Source organism: Portunus trituberculatus, chromosome 48 (genome assembly GCF_017591435.1).
Source record: "Portunus trituberculatus isolate SZX2019 chromosome 48, ASM1759143v1, whole genome shotgun sequence".
NCBI classification, from domain to species: Eukaryota; Metazoa; Arthropoda; class Malacostraca; order Decapoda; family Portunidae; genus Portunus; species Portunus trituberculatus.
The window spans coordinates 26,469,813-26,485,165 of NC_059302.1; the positions used below are offsets into that span (position 1 = coordinate 26,469,813).

General features: G+C 45.1%; 1 protein-coding gene across 1 annotated transcript; it reads right to left on the reverse strand.

Annotated features, from left to right (window-relative positions):
- Window positions 1–760: 760 nt before the first annotated feature.
- Window positions 761–15,007, reverse strand: LOC123498886 (Krueppel-like factor 9). Its single transcript, XM_045246405.1, has 3 exons — window positions 14,196–15,007; window positions 4,613–4,763; window positions 761–3,710 (listed from the first exon to the last, which is right to left on the reverse strand). Exons 1-3 carry the CDS (start codon window positions 14,854–14,856, stop codon window positions 3,602–3,604), a joined length of 921 nt encoding a protein of 306 aa, XP_045102340.1. The 5' UTR covers window positions 14,857–15,007; the 3' UTR covers window positions 761–3,601.
- Between the last annotated feature and the right edge of the window lie 346 nt (window positions 15,008–15,353).

A 15,353-nucleotide genomic window follows, 5' to 3' on the forward strand; every position in this document is an offset into this window, starting at 1 on the left:
GAACTGCTGCTAAACACTTATTTTCTGCATTAAGGCTTTATTTTATCATCACCTGGTGTTCAACAACTTTTTATCCCAATTCTCACACATGCTTTTTATCATTGTTTTTTTAGTCATACATATGCAGGAATATCAGTCTTATTTCTCCTCATACATAAGAGTTCTTACTTCATCCACATCATATCCCTAGAGTATATCTTCTGTGTATCCCAGATTGCCACACACTTCTCTCAATATTGAATGCAGCATAAACTCATCTGTGTAGATATTTTCTTTTAATTCTGTGTTTAGTGGAAAAACTAACACATATTTCCTTACCCATGCTCTGTCAATTGTGAAAACTCAATCACAATTTTTCATCAACCATTCTTGCTATACTGTATATTTTTTTCAGTCTAAAAAGTAAATTTTGTCTAATCACTACATCTGATCATTTTAATTTAGGTTACCTTTTTTTTTGTAAGTTTTGATATGGTATATAATATGGATTGCTTTTGCTAAATTTGACATCAGTATTCCATACTACCAATTATTCAAAATTATCTGATATGCATTAAGTGAATAAAATGCTGCATTTTTAATCATCAATCTTGATAGTGCTGTTCATTATAGATCAAACATTTATAAGATGTTGTTGCTGCTAATAGCTTATGAGTATACTAAGTCCCCAGTTCTTGAAATATTTTTGGTTCCAGATGGTAAAATCAGTAAAGCCATCTACCAAATAAATCTCTTTTGTCTAAAGGTCATTAAACATTAGTTATCTTATATATCTTTATTTACACAACTTTTCAACATGGTTTTCAGTATTATGAAACAAACCACTTTTAGTTTGATGATACAGAGCATCCCTCAAAAATATTTGCTCATGATGAGTTGGTTTGTGAAAGACATGAGAGGATAACACTGTGACAGGTGGAAGTTAAAACCACCTGCTGTGCTCACAGCCTCCCTGGCATCTCTCTTAGCCACTTCAGGCAAGTAAAGAACAGTTGCTAACTCTTATGTTTATAGTAGAAATATGTGAATATAGCAAGTGGCCTAAGGAAATGTCCAGCCAGGTCCTGGACCACTAAGAACACTCAGCTTTGTCATCACAGTACTTAAGGTTTATTCTAGGTGTGCTCTATGGATACCATTATTAGTGTTTCTTGAAACTTAGCCTACAATATCACATAGCTTGAATAGTGCAATAACTTTGTGTTAAATTTCTACAGCATGACACTGTAACAACATGAGCTGAGGTGTACTGGCGGCCCGATGCCCCAGGAGAAGTATGACAAGTGAGCTATGATTATAAATATTTTGTATTTATGCACATTCATTAATAATCACTATAATGTCTTTTGTACAGAGAAAAGAATAACTTGGTCATGATCATGAAGTGTCAGCCTAACCATGAGGCAGTAAATCCAATAGATAGAAACTGCAAACACTCAGGCACACAATTTACATGTCATCTGCTACTGATATGTTTCCCATTCATCATGATTCTGCCTCCCCTTTAAGTAAGCTGACTGAGCAAGAAGTAACTGTATACTTTTAAGTACACCAAATAAGTACTGTCATATAAATACCAAACCTATACCAATACTAGTTCACTTATCCACATTTGGCACCCTGCAAAAAATACTAAAATAATATTGTTTAAGTTCACAAATTGAATTTTTACATCAGAAATGAAATTAAGATTTTTTTTCTCCATAGCTTTATTGAACACTCAGCTGAATATCCTTGTGCTCCACAATAAAGTAAAAAATAATCTGATGAGCTGAATGGCTTCAAAGAAATTGAAACATTTTCTCCTACCTTTATCATATGGCACTACAACTGAGGTTTTCATGTTTGGTCAGAAAATATAACATGAATATCCTTTATATATATATATATATATATATATATATATATATATATATATATATATATATATATATATATATATATATATATATTCTTTCTTTCAACCTTTCCCCTCCTCCTCTGCCTAGCACTAACGCCTGCTTCTGATGTGTTGCAGCTAGAGCGACTAGATGCATGGTACAAGTGGGGTTGTGCTCAGTGTGACACCTCCTAATAGCCATCTACCAGATGCTTACACCTTTCATATAGGTATCAGTATATTCACACATGCTTTCTAATGCTTGAAAAGTTTAATTACAAAATTATAGCCCTGATTACAAAGAGGTGTCTTTCAGCGTTGGGCAGTATATGGTGGGTGGTTTGTGTCATTAGGCTGAGGCTTCACAGTTACTGACTTTACTATAACTAGAGTTCAATGATACACTGATTCCTTAATTCTGCTTAAAACTTAATTTGCATTCCAATCAACAGCTGCAAAATAACATCCCCTGAAAGGAATGCAAGAGGTATGCAAAATATTGTTGAGTGTGCAATACATGAAGTACAGTACAGTATACAGTATATAGATATATAAATAATGCCTAATAATAAACATATAATTCCTTGGCAATTATGCACATATTGAGATGACCCTACATTAACAAACATGTGGGAGAACAAGAGGGTATGGCTGGTGGAGGTCCCGCCAGGCTGAGCACATGCATACTAATGCAACGACACTGGTGCTCAACCTTCTAAGGCACTTTTTAGCACCATCTAAAGTAATAACAACAATGCTCAAAAAAATGTAATGAAGCAGCTCATGTCTTTTCTAATCTGAAAGCAGATTGACGATGCAAAAAGAAATGACAAGTAGAAATAGTAAATGATGCATAATGAGAGTGGGACAAGATAAATAATAGGACTAAGTTTCTTGCTTCAATGTATGCAATACTGACTAAACATAAACAAAATGGAAACATCACTCAAATATAATAGGGGTGGCATCAGAGCCCTCTCCCTCTCTCTCTCTCTCTCTCTCTCTCTCTCTCTCTCTCTCTCTCTCTCTCATACATACAGTATTGTACATAGAAATGTATGATAGCCTCATTGACCAGATACTGTGTCGATCTAGTGAGCAACACAGTCAGACAAGTGAGGAGAGAACAGACTGCTCTGGCTTTGTGCTATTCTGTAGAGCTGTCTGGATTTCAGGGAACACAGGTGCTTTTGGGTGTTGTGCAATTTTACAACCATATGTATTACATGTATAATTACTGAGTTTCAAACACCAGTGCCTTAATGGTAAAGGGAGTCAAAAAATACATCCAAGTATGTATATCAAAACAGGCATCAAGGACCAATCACACCAAGTATAGGTACAAGACATCAGCTTTGAGCAGATGATGAGAGGTGAGCTGGTCACTGGTAAGGTATGTTGCACTTCATTACAGAACGCTGAGCAAAGAGGTTTTGTGTGGTATGCCTCACACACCTGAGTAGGTAGAGCCTAGCTATTTTCAAGATAAATTCTATTTACAAGTGAAAATGTGAAACCATAACTTTAGAATGTGATGAGATACAAGTGTTGCAACACTTGTTTCTATTCTTGCCTTGCTCCACAGTGAGTCACTGAGCCACTCTTGTAGCTCACAGCCCTGGCTCACTACTGGAAACAAGCATTTTGTACTGTGCAGCAACAGGTCTGCTCACGGCACAGGGGCAGCGGCAGCTTCAACAGGCATCCTAAGTCACGTAAACCTCAAGGTGAGCCCATTTCTTCACTGTCTGAAGCAGTGGTGACCAGAGTTGCCTGGCGTCGCTGCCGCAATAGGGTTGGGTCAAAATCTGGATGCCGTCTCGCATGCTTGCTGTAAGGATAAATTTCTTTCTTTTAGCACGGACCACTTCATCAGGATCTTCAGCTTAGTCTCTTTATTTAACATGTGCCTATATATCTATTGACATATATTTGTCTAATGGAATACTATAAGGTAGCAAACAGCCACCTCATGGAATGATTGGGGAGCATAATGGAGTAATTGTGACCACAGTGAGTCCTTATAGCATTTTTCTTTGTAAGGTTTACTTAATATTAATATACTATCAAAAGTTAATTAATTCTTAAGACAAACACAATTCTACGCTAGTGTAATTCACCTCGGTCGTCTGCTGGTCACCCAGCCAGTCTTCCCCATTACGGAGCGAGCTCAGAGCTCATAGACTGATCTTCGGGTAGGACTGAGACCACAATACACTCCACACACCGGGAAAGCGAGGCCACAACCCCTCGAGTTACATCTCGTACCTATTTACTGCTAGGTGAACAAGGGCTACACATTAAGAGGCTTGCCCATTTGCCTCGCCGCTTCCTGGGACTCGAACCCGGCCCTCTCGATTGTGAGTCGAGCATGCTAACCACTACACTACTCGGTATTTACCTAGTTGTAGTTTTACAGGGCCTGGGCTTTATGCTCGTGTGGCCCCGTCTCCATATCTACACTTACCCAATTTTTCTTTAAAACTATGCACACTCGTTACTGACACCATTTCTACACTCAGACTATTCCGCATCTCAACACATCTTTGTGGGAAACTATATTTTTTACTATGCGATCTTGTGGTTCGAATGTCATATTCTTCTCTCAGGATCAGTTTCTCATTATCCACTTGGTGTGTGAGTGTATGTGTGCATATATATATATATATATATATATATATATATATATATATATATATATATATATATATATATATATATATAACTACATACCTGAGGTGATCAGAGCGCATGAATCGCTTTTGACAGACAGGACACACGAAATTCTTCTCGCCTGTGTGAGTCCTTGTGTGGCGCGCCAACTCATCGCTCCGGGCAAACCTTTTTCTGCAGCTCTGCCATGAACATTCAAAGGGCCGCTCTCCTGTGAGAGCGAGACAGAGAGAAAGAGAAAAAAAAAACTTGTATCAGAAACAAAAGTATGGTAGTAAATCACATTTCTAAAGAACATATAAATTCCTCAGTTGGCTACACATGCACCTATGATAGTTTGAGTATATCCTACGAAAAAAGTGCACAATATAAAATAGGACTCAGATATTTTACCACAATGATGCAAAATTTACATTTTCGAAATTAAACATGGTTGATGTTCGTAATATATATCATGAATTCAGCACACTATACGGTGGAGCGCAGAACCGTCAAATCTTGGAAGTGGTGGGTTAGAAAGGGCGCGAACCGCGGGCTTCAGGCACCGCCTTTGTCACCAGCTGTCGACCGTTACCCGCCAGGCCCCGCCGCCCCCTATCCCACACACAGGGGGGCCAGATGTGAGACTAGCAGCTGCCATGCCGACCCAACCTCCCGCCCACTACCTTACTAGCCGCCATGACTGAGACGTTGTCATGGTGATCCCCTAGCCACGTATATGTTTCCTTATACAACATTCGGCAAGAATCCCACCTCCCGCTTATTTACTGGTTACTTGATTTAGCCCAAGGACTTTCTATACTTTTTTTTTTATAGTATACGTTACAAAAGGCCCTTGGTTAGCCTGAATTTCCATTGAGGACCTGAAAGCATTACAGTACAAATTATTTTTCCTACTTATACATAAAGGAAATATCTATATGAGTTTCGAACCACCGAGAGTATCACATGTTGGCTAGGTACCCGAGAAAAGAATAAAAATAAGCTACTGCTTTACTGTGTGTGTGTGTGTGTATGTGTGTGTGTGTGTGTAACAGGTTTTGCTGTAACGCTTACTAACTCAATGCTAAAAAAAAATCATCACACCTGACACTCTCTCTCTCTCTCTCTCTCTCTCTCTCTCTCTCTCTCTCTGTGTGTGTGTGTGTGTGTGTGTGTGTGTGTGTGTGTGTGTGTGTGTGTGTGTGTGTGTGTGTGTGTGATAGCGATAACTCCCGTGTTATGAAGATGCGTGACGCGGGAGACCAACGGGGCGGGGCAGGTTAGCTGGCTCCGTGCCGCGCCTTCCTTTTATGACGTCACGGCCCAGCTGCCTAGCACCCTCGTGACGTCATGACGCCCCACCCGCATGTGACGCCACTCAACACAGTGCATCCCGGCGATGCAGCTGCACCAAACTCACCATAAACACAGGTGTGTACAGATAAAGCTTCACCGTATACTATGAGACACGAATAACCTATGAAAAATATTAAATTTAAATTTGTTCGATGTCCCCTCCGACCTGTGTACTTTGATCAAGTACAGTCTGTATACGGAGCACGTGTGATTCACGTATTTTGCCGACATAGGCTATTATCTCATGTAAATAATTACAATATTATCAAGTCTGTAAACAATGAGTCAAAAGTTAAATTGCTTAACTAATACATGTAGTTACTACGAAAGTTATGAAAAAATAAAGCACGAATCTATATGTACACATACAAATCCGTAATACTACTGAACCATCACGTATCGAATGCCGGTTTCATTTGAGTGTAGATAGTAAGTATTTTCTACACATGTCAGACCATCGAACCATAACGGACTGATGCCTTATTTATACCACAACTTAACTATGGTGACATGGAAAAAACAAATAAATACATTATATATATATATATATATATATATATATATATATATATATATATATATATATATATATATATACACAAACACACACACACAACAACAACAACAACAAAAACAACAACAACAATATGACGTAACTGCGAGGACAAGAATATCAGATAATTCAATCACTTGATGCTGTCAAGAAATACCGTTTCACTACAAAACCACGTTTCCACTCGCCCCTCTCATCTCCAGCATTCCTCATGCCATCGGTGTGTTTGGGTCCGGAATCGGTTCCCAATCATCCTGCATTCCCCTTGAGCTCTGTCCACCGCTCGCCAGCACGCCTCTCACCGCCCCTGCTTCCCAGCCCAGTTGCCGCTCCCTCCCTCTACCCTTCCTCACCCTGCCCCGTCCTTGCTAGGCGAGGCTCCACTACCTACCTCCTCTCTCCGGTCCCTCGCCCACCTCATCGATCAGGTAAAGGAAACACGAGCGACGACACTGGCAGCACCACTCCCACTCGCCAGCCTCGGGTGTCCTTAACACCTGCTACCTCCCCCTCAGCTTCAACCCATCTACCAACTAACGAGAGAGCGGTGCGCCACATGATCACATGGTCACACAATACCATGTGGTACAAAAAAAAACGTATACTTTGATTGGAAGAATTAAACAGTGAGGTCAACACCATTACGAGTAACCTACCGGTCACAGACATACAATTAACCATGGCCAGCAGCTATCATTGATAGGCATGGTCATTACTACTGTCTTGCTACACAGTGGATGGCACACTGGATCGGCGTCACCCGGCACGCCACGCCTGGCGGGACGCGGCTGCTGTTGGCCGCCCACACCCCGGCACGCGCCACACAGTGTGAAGAGCAAGCTGCTGGGAGGGAGCACCACGCCGCTCTGCCTCAGCCTCCCCTGCGTGGAGCTTAGTATAGTCACTGGTCTAGTTCACCATAGAACAGCTGCTTTGCTCGCCAACAGTAAAACAGAAATGTTCCACAACTTAGCGCATATGTTTGCGGCCATAATGTATCCCACACGTGGATACAAAATAAGAGGCTACAAGTTATCAGTTACTGTTCCACTTGACCACTATAAGAACAAAACAAGACGAAAGTTCACACACACACACACACACACACACAGAGAGAGAGAGAGAGAGAGAGAGAGAGAGAGAGAGAGAGAGAGAGAGAGAGAGAGACGGAGAAACGAAAAGTTGGAGCACAGATAAGTTGCGGCATCCGTGATAGCGGCGAGATGTGAGAGCAGCGTCACCTGCTGCCCTCCGGCTTCCAGCCCCTCAACTATAGCACGACTACTTCGATTACTTTATAAACCTAAAAGAAGAGGTCACAGGTGTGAGGTAGTATATTCAGACGACGCCCAAGGCCAATGACGAGACTCCTTCCCTGCTCACCCACACTACTCTGACTCAGGAAGGTATGCTCCCAACTCACTGCAAAGATGGGGCACCGAATGTGGCTGTACACAAGGGATTGTATCTTTACTTGATGCACCCCAGACTCTGTTATCAACATAAAAAAATAAAAGACAGACTATAAACCATCAAAGAAAACAGAGCTGCCCTTGTTCCAACATTTTTATCTGCTCATCTGAATTCAACAAGTTCCCTCCTCCGTCCCTGCAAGGACCACCCCTTCTCACCACCTGCCTTTAGGAAACAGCATGAAACAGGAAATATGCACTGCAGCCACCGATGCTGTGTGGGTCCTACATCCGCTAACCACCCTCGCGTTAAGGTTGAAACCACGCCCCCAACTCTACCATTATCATTTCCTCCACGCCATCTACTGCCGCCCATCACACCAGCAATCGACACACGCCACTTCGCCTACTTAGACCACCAAGCCTCTTCGTGTATGATTTTCTCTTCCTGCCAGGATATCATCAACCTAAAAATAAACAGCGACAATGGGAGCTTGAAAGTATCATCTTAGTGACTGCCAACCTCTCTCTCTCTCTCTCTCTCTCTCTCTCTCTCTCTCTCTCTCTCTCTCTCTCTCTGTGTGTGTGTGTGTGTGTGTGTGTGTAACGTCACTAAGCATCCTGCCAGCCACACCTGCGACAGACGGCCTCCTAGACTGATTTAGTCTACTTTAGCAATGTGAGACCAAGGTAATATATATATATATATATATATATATATATATATATATATATATATATATATATATATATATATATATATATATATATATATATATATATATATATATATATATATATATATATATATATATATATATATATATATATATATATATATATATATATATATATATATATATATATATATATATATATATATATATATATATATATATATATATATATATATATATATATATATATATATATATATATATATATATATATATATATATATATATATATATATATATATATATATATATATATATATATATATATATATATATATATATATATATTAATTGAAACAAGAAGGCCATTTAAATATGTTAATCAACTTTCAATAGAAAAGAATATGTCGGGAAATTGGAGAGAGCATCTGTTTGTTGTTTTCATCCAAGGGACGACCAACAAGCCCGGGGGCATTATAGCCCAACCTGCCACACCATATGACGGGCCGCAGCCATCGGTGGGCGATGGGAAGAAATGCGGTCCGTTGTCGCCTGTGTATCTGCAGGCGTCTCCTATAATGCCATGGGTAAACATGGACCGCTCTAGAAAGTAAAAGTAATTTCGTACGGGGAGCGGCCTCGTTAGCTTTCACTGTAACTCAAACTTTTCAAAACAGCCTCTGCACCACTCTTCCCTCATTCAAACTGGTCACCGACGAAGTGCATGCCAACGATGAGGAAAGGACGTGGCCAACCTGAAATGGCGTAGAGACAGCGTGTGCGGCATGCATGGCCTCGTGCCAGCAGCCTGGGACACATTCGCCTCCGCATCATGCGGTCAGTGTTCGCGAACACTACTAAATGTTACTACACAAGTCTTTTGGTGGTGGTGGTGTACACCTTAAACCTCCGAAGCTACAATGGAGAAGGCAAGAGAGCAAGGTAGGCGGCGCAAGTGGCGGTGCGCGAAGCCCCTTGCACCACACCCATCACCTTCCCGGACGAGAAAGCAGGTGGTAGGACGACCCTTGCCGCGCGGGAGGACTGGGGGTAGCAGCAGGTCACCCCACTATCAGATAAGCACACGAGGAGAGGCCACCACTGTCTAGCCGAGACGCAACCTCCCCGATAGTTTTTAAGTATCAAAATCTTGAGAAGTAGGGCCGGGAGAGATGCCTTAGCAACGCGGTAGTACGAAGGGTCTCTTGCGGCCATTGGCTTTTTCATTGCTTCATCCTGCGAGCCACACTACCATTTTGCGGCATAAAAGATAAAACGATAAAAAAAAAGAAAAGAATAAAATGCTGACTGAGACAAATTACAGGTAGAAGGTCGTCCGTACCTACACCTACGGGGAGGGGATAGGCGGAGCGCAGGGCTTAAGGTTGCCTACCGACCACTCAAGGACAGGATTCGCCAAGAGCCTTGTCTTAGATGATAGAGAAAGGGAAGGAGGCGGATATGTAGAAGCGAGTAGGAGGAAAGAGAGGAGTAGGAGGAGAATTGCAGAGTGATGGCGACACCAGCAATACTCTCTAGGAGATCGTGGCCTCCAGTGGCTGTATTGCGTAATGCTGTCGGGGAGGTGTGGCCTAGCGGCGGTAGTGGTAGTGCGTGGTAATGCTGATGGTTGAGAGAAGTGTTGAGCGGTGGAGGTAGCAGTGGTAGTGGGGGTGCGGGGAGTGGAACGGGAAGAGCAGGGGAGGTAGGTTTAGGGTCCTCTCAACTGGGGTCCCTGGTATAATTGTAACCAAGTATACCTCGTGGCCGGAGGAGGAGGAGGAGGAGGGAGAGAGGAAGGAAGGGTGCAAGGGAAGGGGGGATGAGGGAGCACACTGACAGTGCATCGGGGTAAAGGCGGAGAGCCAAGGCGCCCTAGACTGGCAGGTGCGAGGCTCTGACGCAGCACACACACACACACACACACACACACACACACACACACACACACGAAAAGAATATCAAAAGACAAAGGAAAATAAACGACAAACCAGCTCAAGCAGCCAGTCCACCGAGACACCAGACGTTGATTGGGTTGTAGCCTGTCTGGTGCTTACACAACCCAACTCAGCTTTGCCTGTGGCGTGCAACGGGAGTAAACCATTATTTTGTTGATGTCTGCTAGCATGAGGGGCCTTTACTCGTAAAACCCAAACTTACTGCAAGATATTTTCAGCCCATTAGGTTAGTGTTCCTGTACCTCGATCCGTATTGTGAAAACTAAACCAATACTCTTCCCTGGCACTTCCATACGATGAGAAGTATTAAGAACAAATGATACGACATCACCTTGACACACCAGACTGACTAGAGCACTCCATCCACAAGAGATAAGGCTAATCAAGCACGTACAAACCCAAGACAAGGATATACGAAGTATCAAATACCACATAGGAAAGTAATATGCTTTAATGAGCAACAGTAAGAACTCCACGAAGTTATAATTGGTTCTCAGAATTGTGTGTGCTCGGCGTCAAGCACTCATGACGCTAGACCGGTTGCTTGGGGGAACACACTGACATCACACTAATGACGTCACACCAGACTTTCCGCTGACCGCCCAGACTTCAATGAATTTACTCTCTCTCTCTCTCTCTCTCTCTCTCTACAGTAGCGTGGAGAAAGGTCAGTGTCATTGGGGAGAGCATTAGTGTGGGTTCTTTGTTGCTAAGGACAGAAGAAGAAGAAGAAGAAGAAGAAGGAAGAAGAAGAAGAAGAAGAAGAAGAAGAAGAATGAAGAATGAAGAGGAGGAGGAGGATACTACAAATAAATAAGGACGAGGAAAAAAACAAATAAATATGGTGGCAGGAAATAAGAATAGCATGAACAGCAGGATATGGACGAGTACTTAGGGACATGATAGGAAGAACCAAATTTTGAGCGTGTAGTCTAGTCTAGTACGAGCATCAGCGTCCGGAGGAAGGAAGAGGGGAGGAAAGGGGGTCCACGCCACCTGCCGCCCTCACACGGATACCACCAACGCAGATTAAATATACGTGAACCCAGGGCCGAACGAATAGACACGCCCCTCCACCCTCCCCTCCGCTATAGTTTCTCTTCCTCTCTTTGTGTTGTGTCTCCCACAAGGGGGCGGCCAGGCAGTTTAGCTTTACTTACCCCCCCGGGCGATCATGTTACTGCTGGTGAGGGTGACAGGCGGTCCCCACCCCCTCTCCTCTAATCTTTACCTTTCCAACCACGTCCTAGAATTCTTTAGTGCAAAATATACTGAACATTTATGAGAGAGAGAGAGAGAGAGAGAGAGAGAGAGAGAGAGAGAGAGAGAGAGAGAGAGAGAGAGAGAGAGAGAGAGAGAGATTGTCTATGCTCATCTGTCACCATTAATACTACAAACGAATGTACTGTACTCCCGTCGACGCTTCGCCTGCCGCTGATCAATTCCAGGGTGGTGCGTGGGCGTGTCACGAGCCGGTAATGCGGTAGTGGCAGTGGGTGGCAGCGGGTGAGGGCCGGGACCCCGACCAGGCCCTGGCCCACATCTTGCCTCAGCGGGCCGCCGCTCGCACAAGTCTGCCTCGCAATCTCAGGATGACAAAAACTTACTCTTCCTTACACTTTGTTTGGGCGTGGCTGCCTCTGCCTTCCTCTCTCGCGAAATATTCAAGAATTAACTATAAAATCCTATCTCGGTTCGAGATGCTGTTCACTCCGATGGAGCGTGACCACGTGGAGACCCGGGAAGCCACACAGGGTTACCTATTGCACTTTTTTTTTTTTCATGGAGAGGACACCAACTCGTCAACATAGATATCACTTATGGGGGAGGAGGTCACCGTAGGCGAGGACTAAGTGGGTCAGCAATCCAGGTTGGACCTTGACGCTGCCAGCTGTGCGCCGATCACACAAAGCTCAGCCTCATCCCGGTGCCTCTGTGTACGCGTGTCCTCGCTATCCTCATAGATACGCCCGCACAGCTGAGGTAACCCCAATCCCCTCCCGAATTCCCAGACCACCATGCTCTCCCGAGAAACCACGCGACGCTCAACTATTTCCCAGGGCGGAAAAGTGGGTGGGGCGCCCAACCAGCCCTCCAAGCACGACCATCCTCGAGGATTTACGGTCACGGCCACCTGTGGCGGTGATCAATACCACCGCCCCCGTGACCACCTGCCTACCTCCAGCGTACGTATGGTTGGCGCCGCGCCCACCTTCACCGGCCCAGACACAGCACACCTGAGGTAATCATGTGCCCTCGCCGGTGGACAGTGCGGAGCCGTCCACTGCCCCTCTGCCAAAGGTGAAGGGCATCACCATCGACCAGTTTTTGGGGCTGCCCCGCCCAGCTCTAGCTAGTCGGCCTCCGCGGACGTCCGGGCCCTCTCCCCAGCCACGTGGCCCTTTGGGTCCCGGTTCTCGCCCCAGCCCTGAACCACGACTGAGCTTGCCTGAGATAATAGACAACCAGATGTTGAAAAACGAATATAATATAATATAGGAAAGACGATACACCCTCCCTCCTGTATCCACAGAACCCTGACATCCTCTCCACTGCAAGGAGCACCCGCTCCGCCCGCCGTTCACTGTTCTAGTTGCTCGAGGTTAACGCCTCCAGCTTCAATGGCCTCCACTCTATTGTTTTCTCCTTGGAAAGAGGCAAACACTTAAAAACAAAAGTAAAAAATATGCTGATGGCTACGGGAGACTCCCTTCAGCCTATCCATCGAACACACTCACATCATGTACTACATGTATGTCAACGTGAAGTAACTTTCAGCACATGCGAAGGGCGTCGCCAGGTAATTGGCCTTAAAGGTTGCACAGCAGCGAGGGAAGAGGAACTAGAAGAGTGAGAGGAGGAAGCAACCTTGGCCAGAGGCCAGAGAAGGGGAGGAGGGGGACAAGGAGTGGGTGTATGGCCACTGTGTCAACAAGGAGGTAGTCACCACCTCCCCGCCCACCTTCACCATATTCTCTGCAACTCTATTGATTCTAAGGCGACATCTACCCTCAATAAGGAGGGAAGCTGCCCTGTGTGGAGAAGAGGAGGGAAGGTGACCCTGGCGTAGGCCCTCACCAAGAACTTCAATATTGACTAGCGACGGAGTGCTGCGTCAGGTAGTGGGTGTGGCCGCGACCCCATCGAGCCACGCCCACACCTCTTCCCTCTCAGTAACGTTACCTAAGCGTTGGCTGAAAACCACGAGCTTTCACATAGTAAACTTTTTTTCTCACATTGCGCCTCATACATTCACTGAGAAAGGAATTATGTAAGTTTGATATGCTACAGAAAAATCATTAAAGAATCTATACAGGGTGACAATAGCAATGGAGACCCCACATTTCCCACGGGCAGGATGCGCACCACACAAAAGTTCCCGGAGTAAGGTGGCAGGTAGACGGCAAGCCCATGAGGGAGGCAGGTTGTGCAGTGCAGCTGCCAGCTTTCACCCGCCCCTCGCCCGCACAGCTGCCGACCAACGCCCCGTCGGCACCACCCTCTCCCTTAATCACCGAACAAAAAATATATATAACCTGCACCATCATAGAAATTTCCTTGTGTCGGCGCCTCACCGAGTGCGTCGCGGCCTCGAGGTCAGGACCCTGCCGCTCTCCCGCCAAGCTATCTTCTCAATGACAAACTTTAGACTTAGCATAGCGGCCTCGTGCTCTGGGCCGGTGGATTGATGGAGACATTACTAACCTGTGTGTGTCCTCAGGTGTGCTTTCAGGTGTGACGATTTGCCGTAGATTTTATCACAGCCGGGGAAAGTGCAAGGGTGGGCGCGTTTGTCTTCTGCTTTGAGGTGGCTGGAGCGGCCACGCCCACGCCGCCCACCAACACTGCGCGGGTTTGGGGTAGAATCTTCCTCTCTTCCTGGCGCCTCTGATTCGACCCTCTTACTGTAGTCCAAGGGCGCTTCCTGTACCTCCGGCTCCTTGGATGGGGGCTGGGGCTCCTCCCGTACTTGCTGCACGCGCTTCAAGTCTGCGAGAATGCTTGCGATCAGGTACACACTCTGGTCCGTTTCTGAAGGAGGGCAGTACGAGTGGTCCTCCAGAGTGGGCGTTGGTGGAGAGGGAGGCGTAGGCGGCGTAGGTGGTTGGTACATATGGTGGGCAGGAGACAGTGGAGGAGGGTGAGTATATTCCACTGATGGGGAGTGTTCAGGGCTTGGGGCGGGTGTATGTGTGGGTGGTGGGTCGTGGTACGTTCGCTGCAACGGCAGATTAGTTTTTACATGAAGACGTGGGCGCTGACTGTGGGTGTCGGGAGCCGCCCACGGACTCACCCTACCACCACCCTTCATAGCTACCAAGCATGCTGCCGCATTAAGGTCCTCTTCAAGAGTTAAACTCGCCATTGTGATCACCAGTAATGCACAAGTCAAAAAATTATCAAAAATAACCACACAGCTAGAGGACACACGCAAGGACACCGGGGACGAGCGCGTCTCTCCCCAGCCACGAGCAACGCTAAACTGCGCCTTCACGTGCTGGGACTCACTGGTGCTGCCAGTACGCTTCTCCGCTCCGGCGGCATCAGCTGATGGTTGCTGTGGCGCACCATGTGGGCCTCACTTCACTGTTACTTTGTTCTTTTTACATAAATAAAATATATATTATACAAGCAACTTCGTTGTGATGTAGCTTTGTAGCACAGAACAAGTTTATAACACTGATGTCGGTCACCAAACTGAGACCTCTGCTCTGGTGTATTAAGGACGTAAACAATCTTGAACACTAGATCAGTAGAACCTTACCACTTCCATCTTATCATGATAAACTGGTGTATACTGCATCAGAATCATGGTTGTATGGCTGCAAAGATAAAAGCACTAGGTAAGATAGGATGCGAGAG

Bases quoted from the DNA above. Each gene is read 5' to 3' on its own strand.
- LOC123498886 (XM_045246405.1), bottom strand. From the start codon at position 14,856: ATGGCGAGTTTAACTCTTGAAGAGGACCTTAATGCGGCAGCATGCTTG. The intron at 4,764-14,195 runs GTTAGTAATGTC...TCGCTCTCACAG, and splicing joins ACACCTGAGGACACACACAG to GAGAGCGGCCCTTTGAATGT. The intron at 3,711-4,612 runs GTATGTAGTTAT...TTATCCTTACAG, and splicing joins ATGCGCTCTGATCACCTCAG to CAAGCATGCGAGACGGCATC.